We start from the raw sequence: 14,745 nt of genomic DNA on the forward strand, positions 1-14,745 counted from the left end.
CACAATCAACCAGATAGCCCACCGGAAAGAGGTAAAAAGAGAAAACAGGGAAAAACAGTGGACTCCACTAACAAAAACCCCTTCCGAGGTCTTAGCCACTGAGAACCACCAGTTCAAACCACCTCCACAAATGCGAAACAAGAGGGGTCAAGATCCCAACCTTTTCTGTGAATTTCACAAAGACACGGGTCATCTAACTGACGACTGCTTCAGTTTAAAACAAGAAATAGAAAGGGCCCTCAGAGACGGAAAGCTTACTCATCTGGTAAAAGGCGGGAAACGTGACTACCGCCAAATTCAACGAAGAGAAGAAGGACCAGACAACAAAAAGCTCCGGAAGTTAGAAACGCACATGGTTCAAGGGGGTCCGCGAAGGCTAAGAAAGAATTACAACAAGCGCACACAAGACGACTCGTGGTGCGAGAGGTAAGTTGTTTTCCCAATCGTAAGAGGTGGCCCGAGAGAAAAAAGACCCATCATCATTCCTGGGGTAATTGGTCACTATCAAACTGATTACATTTTCATCGACCCAGGGAGCACCGTAGATATCATATACGAACAATGTTTCAACCAGTTCGACCAAGATGATAAAGCGCGCTTGGAACCAGTTGATTATCCACTAACTGGTTTCTGCAATGAAGCCGTTTTCCCTCTTGGCCAAATATCATTCCCGGTGCTACTCTCAGACGGAAGAAACTCAAGAACAGAGGAGGTCACGTTCATGGTGCTGCCAGCACATTCAAGACACGACATCCTCTTAGGAAGGGAATCCCAATGAGACTTCAGTATGATATGCTCTGCGCCACACTCAGCTGTTGGATTCCCAACAGAAACAGGCATAGCATTAATATACGCAAGCAAAGAAGTCTTAGCAACGGATGAGGTCAGACCTGCAAAGGCAAGTAAACCAGCACCGCGCGCAGAAGTAGAAAAATGGGTACTGAACAGCACGTACCCAGAACAGACAGTTACCTTAGGACCTGCGATGTCCGATATAACGCGCACGACGCTCAAAAAGTTGTTACATGAAAATATGGACGTGTTCGCCTGGACACCAGCTGACATGGTGGGTGTTCCACGACACATAGCAGAACACCGGTTAAATGTCTCAGAAGAAGCGAAACCAGTGGTACATGCCAAGCGCCACTTGGGCGATATAAAATACGATGCCATGAAAGAACAGGTAATGGAGCTGTTGAATGCGGGCATCATTAGAGAAGTCAGATACCAAACATGGGTGGCAAGCCCGGTGATGGTGAAGAAACCAAACGGTAGCTGGAGAATGTGCATGGATTACAAGGATCTAAACAAGGCATGTCCGCGTGACTGTTACGCCTTACCAGATATCGACGAAAAGATCGACTCTCTAGCAACATTCAGATGGAAGTGCTTCCTTGACTGCTACAAGGGGTACCACCAGGTCCAGATGTCCGTTCAAGATGAAGACAAAACCGCATTCCGCATGCCGACAGGGCTATACTGTTACACCAAGATGCCTTTCGGCCTAAAGAATGCAGGAGCGACCTATCAGAGACTGATGAACGAAACGTTCAGCGATGCCATCGGCAAGTACATCGATGTGTATATGGACGATTTGGTGATTATGAGCAAGGAAGAAAACATGATGCTGGTAAACATCCAAAAGACTTTCAACATGCTGCGCAGCGTAAGCATCAAGCTAAACCCAGCAAAATGCTCTTTTGGCATGGAAGAAGGGAAATTCTTAGGTTTCATTGTCACAAAAGATGGCTTCAAAGTAAACCCAGAAAAAGTTCAAGCAATCGAAAGAATGCCTTCCCCATCAAACATCAAAGAGATGCAAAAATTAGCAGGGCGGTTAGCAGCGCTTAATCGTTTCCTAGCTAATCACGCGGCAAAGTCCTTTCCGTTCATCAAGACACTACGAAATTGCATGAAGAAAAGCCAGTTACAATGGACCCCGGAAGCCGAGAGTGCTTTCCGCGAGATGAAGGATTGCCTCATCAAGCTACCAACCTTAACCGCACCAATAAAAGGAGAACCTCTGGTGTTATACTTATCTGCATCTGATAGAGCAGTTGGAGCAGTGTTACTCGTTGATCGACAAGGTGTCCAAACACCAGTCTACTATGTGTCACGAACCTTAACCGATCCAGAAACCCGGTACGCCATCATGGAGAAGCTAGTACTCGCATTAATCCATGCATCAAGACGGCTGCGCAGGTACTTTGCCAACCACGTTATCCATGTGTTAACAAATTACAATATTGGCAACATCCTCGCAAGACCAGAGATTTCAGGGAGACTAGCCAAATGGGCGATAGAATTCGGAGGTCACACTGTGGTTTTCAGGCGAAGACCAATAATCAAGGGCCAAGTGCTAGCAGATTTCATGACAGAAGTACCGGACGACAAAGATCGAGAATGTAAAGCAATTGAAAAGGCTGAGAAACAACAAATAGAAGAACTGTGGTTGCTATATACAGATGGCGCGTCTAACGAAGACGGCGCAGGAGCAGGGCTTCGGCTGGTAAGCCCCGACAAGCATGAGTTCACGTACGCAATACGTTTAGACTTCAAGAGCACGAACAATGAAGCCGAATATGAAGCCTTTCTTGCTGGCTTAAGATTGGCAATCAAAATGGGAGTCAAACACATCGAAGCGCATGTAGATTCCATGTTAGTAGCTGGGCAAATCAACGGCCAATATGAGGCCAAGGGAGATGTAATGGCGCTCTATCTGAGTCAATCAAAGACGTTGCTACAAACTTTCTATTCCTACAAAGTGCATCACATAAACAGAAGCGAGAACAAACCAGCAGACACGCTGAGTAAACTCGCATCTACAAGCTTTCAACACCTTGCAAAGGATGTGCGCAGAGAAGTTTTAAGCAACCCATCTGTTCCACTTAGGGAGGTAAGCGTCATCCAGACAGGGACAACGTCTTGGATGACTCCGATAATCATGTACCTTCAATCAGGGATACTCCCCGAAAACAAAGCTGAGGCGAGGAAAATCCAGTACAAGGCTGAGCACTATCAGATGGCCGATGGAATTTTATACCGAAAGTCATACCTTGGTCCACTGTGGAGACACGTCGACGCTGAAGACGCAAACTATTTGATCAGAGAGGTACATGAAGGAATCTGTGGTATACATACTCGGCCAAGAATGGTGGTCGCAAAAGTGATGAACGCCGGGTACTACTGGCCCGGGATGCATTTAGACGCGGTAAAAGAGTTGAGGAAATGTAGTGGATGCCAAAGACATGCTCCCAAGACGATGCACCCCAAAAATGAATTGGTACCAGTCACAACTACATGGCCCTTCCAGCAGTGGGGAATAGACATGGTCGGCCCTTTCCCAGAAGCCCCAGGAGCGGTCAAATTCATAATAGTCGCGGTCGACTATTTTACCAAATGGGTAGAGGCGAAGACACTTGCATCAACCACATCAACCGTCATCAAGAGATTCATATGGGAACAAATCATATGCCGTTTCGGCCTACCGCTTAGAATCATCACTGACAATGGAACGAACTTCGCTGCAGAAGATCTTGAACGATGGTTCAAAGAATTGCACATCGAACACACCTTCTCTTCGGTTGCGCACCCGCAGGGGAATGGTCAAGTAGAAGCAGTTAACAAAAGCATTGTCGATGGTATCAAGGCAAGGCTAGGCGAGAAAAGAAGGGGCTGGGTTGACGAGCTGGCCAGCATACTGTGGGCCCACAGAACAATGACAAAAACAAGCAACGGTGAGACACCGTTCAGTCTAGTTTATGGGTCTGAAGCAGTAATACCAGCAGAGATAGGATTGTCGTCCCCACGAATGCTCTCCATGAACTTAATCGACAACGAAAAGGAAAGGAGGATCGACCTGGACCTCCTAGAAGAAAGAAGAGAGATGGCGGCAATCAACGAAGCGAAATACAAAACGAAGCTGGAAAAATATTATAACTCCAAGGTCCGAGTCCGCACCTTCAACCCAGGGGATTACGTCCTAAGAGACAACGAGGCTTCAAACGCCGAGAAACCTGGAAAACTGGCTCCCAAGTGGGAAGGACCATATGTCGTGGACGCAGTACTCGGAAAGGGAGCTTACAAGCTGCGCACCATCGACAACAAAGAGGTTCCACGAACTTGGAATGCTCAACAGCTGAGAAGGTGTTATATGTAAAAGAATCATGTAATTGCAATGGCTGAATCGCCGACACATTTATCGTAATACAAGAAGTGTTTAGCTATCTTTATATTTTGCAAATTTCCTGTCATAACTGCATATATTACTGTGGGCGTACACGAAAACATCAACGGCTCGACCATAGGAAACGTTGTAGACCTCCAAGGCCCGTCACAACCAAGTGCACAGCCGGGTTAGAAACACAACTAAAGCCTACAAAACGCCAAAACAAAACTTCGTGCCCACACAAACACGAAAACATCGATAGCAAGGTAAATAAACATTGTAAGGCTTCCAATGCTGAGCACAGCTGAGCACACACAATAGTAAATAGGGCGCGACAAGTAAAGGATATTGGTCAACCCAAGAAACGGGCAAATTCCTTTCCGTTGGACTGATTTAATTTGTTTTTGCATGTTTGTTGAATTCATGTGATCAGTGATCTACGTAGTTGCCCATGAAATAGGTCAACTTTTTTTAATGAAATTAATTTCAATTTATTCAATGTTCATAAAGGGTGAATGAGGTGGATGCAGGGAAGGCACCGGTGAACGGGTTTGCTGCGCGGCAACACTGCCGCCGACCCTCACCACCCCAGTGATTGAGTAAAGAAGCAATGAGTGTTTACCACATAGGGGAAGAAGGGAAAGAGAGAGTTAAATAATGATGGGGCTTACTCTTTCCAACCAATCACAATTTTTTTTTGTTTTTTATATTTAAAAAAATAGTTTACCCCTCCTCAAGAGAGGTGACCACCCCTTATGTTTTATTAAAGAGAGGACTTAGAGAGGGGAATTGATGTGGCAAAATGTGATTGGGTGGCTGGAGAGTTTACCTCTTCTCAAGAGGTGACCACCCCTTTCACTCTAAGTTTATGTGTTTTGCAACATTGCTATATTCTTTTCTATTAGATTGTTTATATTACGCCAATGATCTCTAGATCAAGTGGTGGAAGCCTTACATTTCTCTTGAGAGATGCAAGTTCAACTCCTAGTTGGTGCAGAGTGAGACACTGGTTGGTAATGATAGGAGACCCAGGGAAACCTGGGTTGGATCCTTGAGCCAAACAGGCTTTACCGGTAATTTCACCGTCGTGCCTACGAGCGGGTGGGTTATTGGGTTTTCCCCAGAATTGGTGGTGGACTCGGGTTACTCTCGGAGTACTCCTATGTCCGGTGGAGACCCCAAGAGTACTCGGGACTGATTCTGTTGGCCGTTAAAAAAAAGATTGTTTATATTACCAATGTGATTAAGTTATCTGTTTGGCTGCTATTGCAGATAAGATAAATTTTGCTAGACTTCAATAGTTTACATATTCGTGGAACAAGCTACTATTGGAATTATTTTTATATTTATATATTATCATAAGAAGGAAGAGTATATGGGTTTATGAGGTATATGAGGTTATAATGATTGTCATTCCTTTGAGGATTGAAACATTATATGTCATTACCTATATATTAAAAAGGGAATTGAATGAACAGTGAAATTACTAGGGGATAAATAAATGGTATCGGGTATCGGTATCTATATCAAATTTATCAAACCGGGTGTATTTTCGGTATCGTTTCGGCTCCGGTATTCACCGGTTTTTACCCTCAAATACCGGTGTCGTGCCAGTACCGAACCGTACCGTACCGTACCAGTATAGTCGGTACTGGTACCCACTTTTAGGGATTTCGGTAACGGTATTTTCGGTACCGGTTTGTACCGAGGTTATCAAATCCTGTAGCAACGTAGCAATGCAAGTAATTGCCCCGTTTGTATTACTTTTCATACACACAGTAAGTAAACTGTATTTCGTTTGAATGAGGTTTTACATACACAACAACTTATTTTGCTTTCTTTTTTTTCTTTTTTTGTAATGAATGAATTGTAGCATGTAAAATTAACTTGGATATTTAGATTATTGATGAGCAAATCGTATCAAATCCTGTAATCAAACCGGAATCGTATCGGTACCAAATTTACTATACCAAATCATTTTCGGTACCAATTTGGTACCCACCTTTTGGCGTTTTCAGAATCTTTACTTTCGATTCGACACCGGTCTAGTATCTTACTAATATTTATTGATTTTTACCGTATTGTACTGAGCATTTTCGGTGCTGGTACCTAAATTCGATGATTTTCCGGTTCGGTACTTTCGGTGCCGTTACCGGTACCAAGCTCATCCATATTTTAACGTGTTAGCACCGTAATAACTGAACTGAAAACAACCGAGTTTCCAACGTGTAGGACATGTGGGTCCTATTATTATATATTAGGTTATTTAAAATCGTTTTCTTAGAATGGAGTGACTATCCTTACCACGTCATTTTTTATTTATATTTTGATATTCGGTATCTGCTTGCTGTTGCTGACACGTGTTTTGCAGTCATTGGGTCTCCGCCGCAACGCGCGGGCGAAAAATCAACTAGTTATGTGTAATTTTGGTAGACTTTAACATAAATACCTGCGGCAACGCGCGGACATTTCTACTAGTATTTATTTAAGACATCAATGTAACTGGTTTTAAAAAAAAAAAAGAAATTGGATTTTAATAATCCTGCATAAAGATGGTTGCCAATATTAGACCCATTTGAATACTATTATTGCCAGTCCCACCTTTTAACTATATTTTTCTCACTGCACCTCCATTAAAAAAAACTTAACCCCGTACTTAACTTCGTTAAGTTGAATTTCAAACTAATGTTTTAGGGCTTTTGATCAGAACGAGGATATGGGTTGATTGATCTAAAACTTACCTCAAAAAGTGCTCCAAATGCTTGATTTTTGTTAATCGGAAGTTTAAACACTCGAATTGAAGCACCGTTTTCATCGTTTAGAGCACCGTTTTGAGGTAAGTTTTATATCAATCGACTTGTATCCTCTTTCTAATCAAAATCCCTAAAACATCAGTATTAACAAAGTTAAGTTTTTTTAACGGATGTACATTGAGAAATATATATATATAGGGAGAAGATCATGCGAGAACCACCTCTTAATGTGAGAACCGCGAGAACCAATGTGAACACACCAAAAATGCCTAAAAATAGCTAAAAATCACACAAATTTTTTTTAATATTTTTTATATAAAAATCGCTACTTTTCGAAGCCAAAAAAAATTAGATTTTTTTTGGTTTTTTGGGGGTTTAGTTTTTAGCATTTTAGCTTGGGGGGGGGGGTTAGGTTTTTGGGGGGTGGGGGAGGGGGGTGTAAGTTTTTTTTTTTTTTTTGGGGGGGGGGGTGTTAGGGCTTTTTTAGGTTTTTTGGGGGTTTTAGTTTTTAGCATTTAGCTTTGGGGGGTGGGGGGGGGGGGTTTAGGTTTTTGGTAGGGGGGGGGGTTAGGTTTTTTTAGGTTTTTTTAGCTATTTTAGGTTGTGTTCACATTGGTTCTCAAGGTTCTCACAATAAGGGTGGTTCTCGCATGAGCCCCTCCCTATATATATATATATATATATATATAGGGGGCTGCTAGAATGAAAACCACCCCGAGTTGTAAGAACCGCGAGAACTACACCCCACGGAGCGCCGTTCGCCATGATTTTTTTTTACAAGTAGATGTGACACAGCCGTAAAAAATCATGGCGAACGGCGCTCCGTGGGGTGTAGTTTTTTACACCACAAGTTTGGTGAAAAAAAAAAAGAAAAAAGAAATAAAATTAAAAACACCAAACTTGTGGTGTAAAAAACTACACCCGACGGAGCGCCGTTCGCCATGATTTTTTACGGTTGTGTTTATAATATACACATCTACTTGTAAAAAAAATCATGGCGAACGGCGCTCCGTGGGGTGTAGTTCTCGCGGTTCTTACAACTCGAAGTGGTTTTCATTCTAGCGGCTCCCTATATATATATATATATATATATATATAGAAAGGTTAACATACTTCACGGCTTATCATACTTCACATAGGAGACAATGGTAACCGTTAGATCAGGGGTATAATCACGCATGGGACCACATAATCACGCATAGGATCCAAAATCACGCACGTTATTTTGGTCAAAAAAATAATTACGCATGTTATATATTTCATGAAGTACGTTAATGTATGTTAAGGCGTGAAGTACATTATACTTTCTTTCTCTCTCTATATATATATAGAAGGTGGAACTATATTCAAAAGTGGATTTAATATTGACCAACCACGGGATTTTAAATTCCAATTTCCCTAAAGAAACAACTCCTTTCTAGTCTTCTAAAACAGTCACCAATTTTTAGGTCTTTCATTTCACTTTGTCAATTTTATAAAGTTTGAAACTAGATTTTAAAAATCCCTAACTTTAATCTATTGGACGAGATTAATCCAAACTCAGAAATGTTCACACATAATCCCAACTTAAACGTAATTTCTCTTGCTATCTCATACTAAGTTACTAACTGAAAGTTAAGCCCTTTTTTTTTGTGATAATGGGTATTCTTAATATGGGATCGCTTGAAGAAAATAAGCTCAAATTAGGACGGTTTGTTAGGGATGGCAATGGGGTGGGTTTGGGACGAGTTTGGGTAAGCCCAACCCCGAACCTGATTAGATAAGCTTGTCTCAAACCCGTTGGGGAATGAGTTTCTATCAAGTAATTACAATTACTCATTGGGTATCGGGTATACCAGCGTGTTTCGAGTAAACCCGTTCATTGAAAAAAATTACCCGTTTGGTATCACCGGGTATCTAACCGATAACTACTGATCAACTATATTTAGCATTATCATTATATTTAACATATTATCATTATAAAAATATATCAAATTACTAAATTAATGTAATAAATAAAATACTAAAATGTATATAAAAAATACTCAAATGCATAGATTACAAAATTAATGTATGCCAATAACTAATATATGACACGTATACGTATTTAAAAATAAAAAAAATTTATATCGGGTATACAACTGGTAAACGGGTACACTTTATCGAGTAATCTGGTAGGGTAAACGGGTATATCACAAAATCCCAAACTCGTCCCAAACCTGCAAAAAAAGAAGAAGAATTGATCCCAAACCCGGTCTCATACTCGATTACCCGACCCCAAACACGTCCCGAGTGTGTCGGGTTTCAGGATTACTCATCTGGTTCGAGTTCGATTACCATCTCTACTGCCTGTAAACATTTCCTTAGTCGAGATTAGTTTCAGCCTAACAAATCAAAGTTAGGATTATAAGAAATCGATTTCCGTATTCCCTTAGACTTGCTTACCTTCACACAGATATATGCAAGTATAAAGTTAAGTGGGTACTGGGTACATGGTTTTAGTTGGAGTTAACAAGTAAACTCATCAAAGATTTAATTGTATAAGCATCGCATTCGGATGTATTCCCGTGTTTGAGACGTATCATTAACATCCGTCAAAAACGGGTGTTACTAGGTTAAAATAAAAAGAAACCAATACGTCTTAAAAAACATATTCGCTCAAAATAAAATCTTGTCTTAGATCTCAAAAACTTGGGAGACTAACATAAGTCCCACATTAGTTGTCCATACAACCGATGTGGGACAAGTCACGTACCTTTCAATGGATTCAGTTCATAAAATAAGTCTAACTCAAAACAAACCAAACTACTATAAAGATCTCAGAAGGCGGCTACTTCTCTTGATGTTCTTGTCGCAATATCTTCAATTTTCCTTTCAAAAACTTCACTTTCGCCTTCCTATAGTCCACATCCGCCTTTAGTAGAGCTATCTGAGCCATCGCATTGCTATACTCATCCTTGGATATCACTAATGCGGTCTTGATATCTACCAGGTCTTTACCGCGCTTAATCAGCTTCTTTCTAGCTCTTTGAAGCTTAACATCCATTCCCTCATAAGCGGCGGTTGTTTCCAACGCTTGATGCAACTTGTCATTCAGATCCTGGATAGTTGAATCCGCAACACTCAAGTTATAGTCCTTGTGCGTAATCTCCTCTCTGAGCCTTTGGATTTCTTCATCCCTTCCATCTTGTTCAAGAACCTCTCGGGACAAAGGCATTTCGGCATCATCAACAACAGTGGCCCTAATTCCATCATCTTGAGACCCGCATTGCTGGCAGTAAAGAAAGCCATCAGAACCATCTTCCATGGCCACAGACCCACACACTTGGCATGACAAAACCAAGCCGTTCGCCATCTATAAAGACACAACACCATGTGATCAATAAAGACTTTAAACTTTTTTAGTAAACATGTAAACAAAAGGTTTTGAACATCACCATAATCATTATATGAAATGGAACAAGCATGATCACAAAAAGATTGAAATAGTAGATATAAGATATATGTATATGATCATGTGAAAGTTGCAAAATATGCATTGCTTTATAATGACAAGATAAATATATTTAATTTCTTGTCGTCTATTAACAAAAATCAATTTATAAATATTTTTCTAATTTTATCTTTTGTAAGAATCGCATGTGTGAAGTAAAGGTGCACAAATCAGGTTGTAGGCCGAAACGGGTTCGTGTTGAAAACGGGTCAGGTAGGGCCACCAAAAGTCAAAAGGGGGTTACGGCGAAACTGGGTTGTGTTGGAACCAGTTTTGAGGAGGAATGGATTGGGTTCGACTGGTTGAAACCATATTTTAACTGGTTTAGGTCATGTTTGGCCTGGTTCAAACCAGTTTCATTGTATAGGGTTACAACCTGATTTCAACTCTACCAGGTCGGGCCGGGTCCGGTTTCAAAAGCGGGTTTGATTGCCAATGTGCACCTCTACTGTGAAGTAAGATATGCAGAGATAACCTGTGTACCATGGTGCACAATTTTCACATGCATGTTTGTAAGACCATAAAAAGTATTTATGTATAATTTAATACAAATTTTAATTTATGCACAATTTTCAGATGCAACATTTTAGTTTAGTAGTTGCTTCTTGTAGAGCTATCAGTTGATTTGAACTGGAAGCTACTAAACAAACAAATGGATCATGTTCATGGTTAAACCTAGGACTCTAGGAGCGGCTCAAGGGGAATAAAATAAAGAGTAAATTACTTTTTGAGTATTGTGTTTTAGTAGTTTTAACCACTTGATTCTAAAATCAAAAAATTTAACGGACTGAATTCCTAACCACTCATTTTATAACAATTTGAGTCCAACTTTTAACACTTGTACTTTTGATTTGGACTCAAATGGTTAAAACCACTAAAACATATGGAATCAAAACGTTATAAAATGAACGCTTAAGGACTCAGAACGTTAAACTTTTTTTTTTATTTTGAACTCAAATGGTTAAAACCACTAAAACAGAGGGACTTAAAAAGTAATTTACTCTAAAATAAATAAACGTTGTTCCTTTTCTTTTTCTGCTTTTGTCTAAAGCATCGCAATTTTATTATTCGTTTTAGGCCATCAAATAGTTTGAACCAACTACATTAATAAAAAAAATTGACCTAAACCGAAGAAAGACTCGTATTCAAAGATTTGACACAACACAAATGTTTAAAAGGTAATTTTTTTTACACATTTTACTCTAATTGATGTGAATAAGCCAAAGTATTGCTTCTCATACTTTGAAATTATCGTAAAGAAAAACCATGGGGCTTTAAATTTGCAAAACTGACCCACATAAAAATAAAAGGAACTCAGTATTTTTCACAAATTATTTATTGATTACCAAGTAAAATTGAAATCTACAAAAGAAAAATAGGTGTTTGCCTTACAGACTACCGAGAGAGAATGCGAGTATGCTAGAGCTGGCACCGACCGGCGGCCAAGCAACCTTTAAAATCGATAGTTTTTGCCAAATATTATCGTTATTATCATACTACTAATATATGAAGGTTTTGAACAGTGTTTGACATGTGTGGTTGGCTTAATTTGACGATTGTTACATGTGTCTTCATCAAACACGAACACACATTTCTTCAACTTTTTATATTGAGAAAAGGGTCACTTGCCACGTCCCCCACATACACATTAAGGACAACGCACATGAAAACACGCGGCAATAGCAGTGAACATGGCCAAAAACTACTTCCTTGCCTCCCGGGTAACCTGAGTAGAAACCAATTCAACAAAGACATTTGGAGCATGGTAACGATACCAGCAACAAATAGCTACCGCACACCACCATGAACACCGGACTTCACATCCAACCACTTGCCGGAGGTCTGATAACTAGCTGGGGATGGCGGCTAGGGTTTAGACTTTCAATTATCGGCGACTTCATCAGAACAGACAGCTAGGGTTCTGATGGTGACTTCCGGCGAAACAGGTGATTAAGGTGAGGTTAAAGCGAACTCTGGCGAAACCAATTCACCATTGACATGCTCCGTCAACGGTGGTAACTGATGGTGATTTCGAGGTAAGGCAACCGTGGTTAAATGGTGGTGGTGGCCGATCTGTTTGCATGTGTGTAACTCCGGTAAATAGAGGTAAGATTCAACCATTTCAGTTCCGAATTCCGTTATTCATTCCTCTTCTAACCATGAACCGATGGTGGCTGAAACTGGATCGTGTTGAAACCGGGTCAGGTTGGGTCACCAAAAGTCATAAGCAGGTTCTAGCCAAGCCGGGTCGTGTTGTAACCGGTTTTCGTGAGGAACGGATTGGATTTGACAGGTTTGAAACCATATCTCAACTGGTTTAGGTCGTGTTCGACCTAGTTCAAACCGGTTTCAAAGTACGGGGTTACAAATTTCAACTCTACGGGTCAGGTCTAGTCCGGGTTCAGTTCCAGACCCCAGTTCTTATGTGCACCTTTGTGAATTAAGATAGATTTATATGCATAGATAAGCTTTGTTGCTACAAACCATGGTGCAGAATTGTCGTGTATATGTTTGTAAGACCATAAAAAAAGTATTAGTTTGTAACATTTAAATACACATTTTACACGCTAGTTTTACATTTTGCTTAGAAGCAACATTTTAGTTTACTAGCTGCTTCTTGTAGAGATATCAGTTGATTTGAATTGGAGACTACTAAACAAACCAACAAATTAAATCTAATCTAATCTAACTTATAATAAAAATAAAAGACTTCAATTAATACCATATGACATTTTCTCTTTTAACTTATTAATATTAATAATATTATTATTAGTATATAATTTAATCTAATATATTCCTATACTAATTTTATTTTAAAGATATATGATAATAGATTGGGGACTGAGGGTGGTGCGTGATAGGGAATCTACCTCGCGTGGAAGTCAACAAATTCCCACCGCCACCAACATATTCAACAAGTGATGGAAGGTTTGGCGTGATAAAATCAACGAGTGATGGGCTGTGAGTGATAAATGGATGTGAGGGTTTATTGTTGGGTGTTATGAGTGATGACCAATGCCACTAAAAAAGGTTGTGAGTGATGAAATAATGGTTGATGACATGGCGTAACTTGATTGGATGTTGTGAGTGATGAAATTTTTGCAAGTGATGACCACCCCCTCCCCCCTAAGGGGAAGGGGAGGAGGGGTGGTCACTAGTGATACATTTCTATCACTACCAAGCACCAATCAACTCATGCCATATCGTCACCCAATATTCTATCACTAATGATAAAAATGTAGTAGGGGTGGTATCACTAGTGATGGAATTCTGTCACTCCCAAATTTTTTTAATTTTCATTTTAAAAATAGAAATTAAACACTAAATTATAAATTTCACTAATTTTTTATTTTAAGTTAATGACCGAGCCACACTAAAATTATAACTTTCAATTAATTTCAATTAATGACCGAACCCAAAAGCCCAAATTGATGAACGAACCCAAAAGCCCAATTAAAGGTTCGTCAAGTAATTGAGGGTTCGTCTAAAATGTGAAAGGTTCGTCACAGAAAAGAAGGGCTCGTCAAGCAATAAAGGTTCGTCGATCTGGGTTTTTTCAAACTTTTCAACGCGTTATAGTTTCAACGCATTTTGTTTATCACGCGTTATAGGAGGGGCGGCGACGGTGTTCATGGTGGGATCACGCGTTATGGGGAGTCCATAACGGACCACCCCGCCTGCTCTAATTATGATATATATTTTGTATATGGAATTTATTTATATATTATGGTCTCTTCCTATACTAATTTTAAAGTATATGATAATAGATAATAGATATGATATATATCTTTTATAATTAATTTATTTTTATATATTTAATATATTACATTACACTAATATATAAAAGATGTACACGAAAAAGTATTGGAGTTCAATTGATATTGATAACCTATCAATAATTAAAAAACGAAAATAAAGAAAAATGTTATAGTAAATAAATACTATATTATTTTATTAAATACATGTCTTTATGATTGTATGTTTTAATCGATTATATTATATTTATTCAACTCATATAATACACGGGCTTATTCAACTCGTGCGATACACGAGTTTTTTAAAAACATAACTTTTTTTTATTACTTAAAATATAAAATTATATTTATTCAACCCGTGTATCGAGTTTTAACCTAGTCAAACAATAAAATTAAAAAAAAAAAAAAGAAAAAAGATGATTTCTCCACTCTCCTAGGCCTTCTAATTCTAAAATATAAATATTTATAGGTAGGTAATATGGGCTTTAGGATTGTTGATGACGGGGCCAATGCTATACAACTATGTTATGTACACACAAATAATATAGGAATCATTGGATGGAAAACAAACCCTACACAAAATTAAAAGTCTAAACA

General features: G+C 39.4%; 1 protein-coding gene across 1 annotated transcript; it reads right to left on the reverse strand.

Annotated features, from left to right (window-relative positions):
* Positions 1-9,547: 9,547 nt before the first annotated feature.
* Positions 9,548-12,956, reverse strand: LOC110873824. Its single transcript, XM_022122838.2, has 2 exons — positions 11,786-12,956; positions 9,548-10,255 (listed from the first exon to the last, which is right to left on the reverse strand). Exon 2 carries the CDS (start codon positions 10,253-10,255, stop codon positions 9,731-9,733), a length of 525 nt encoding a protein of 174 aa, XP_021978530.1. The 5' UTR covers positions 11,786-12,956; the 3' UTR covers positions 9,548-9,730.
* Positions 12,957-14,745: the final 1,789 nt, after the last annotated feature.

Source organism: Helianthus annuus, chromosome 8 (genome assembly GCF_002127325.2).
Source record: "Helianthus annuus cultivar XRQ/B chromosome 8, HanXRQr2.0-SUNRISE, whole genome shotgun sequence".
In the NCBI taxonomy this organism is placed as follows: Eukaryota; Viridiplantae; Streptophyta; class Magnoliopsida; order Asterales; family Asteraceae; genus Helianthus; species Helianthus annuus.

Bases quoted from the DNA above. Each gene is read 5' to 3' on its own strand.
- LOC110873824 (XM_022122838.2), bottom strand. From the start codon at position 10,255: ATGGCGAACGGCTTGGTTTTGTCATGCCAAGTGTGTGGGTCTGTGGCC.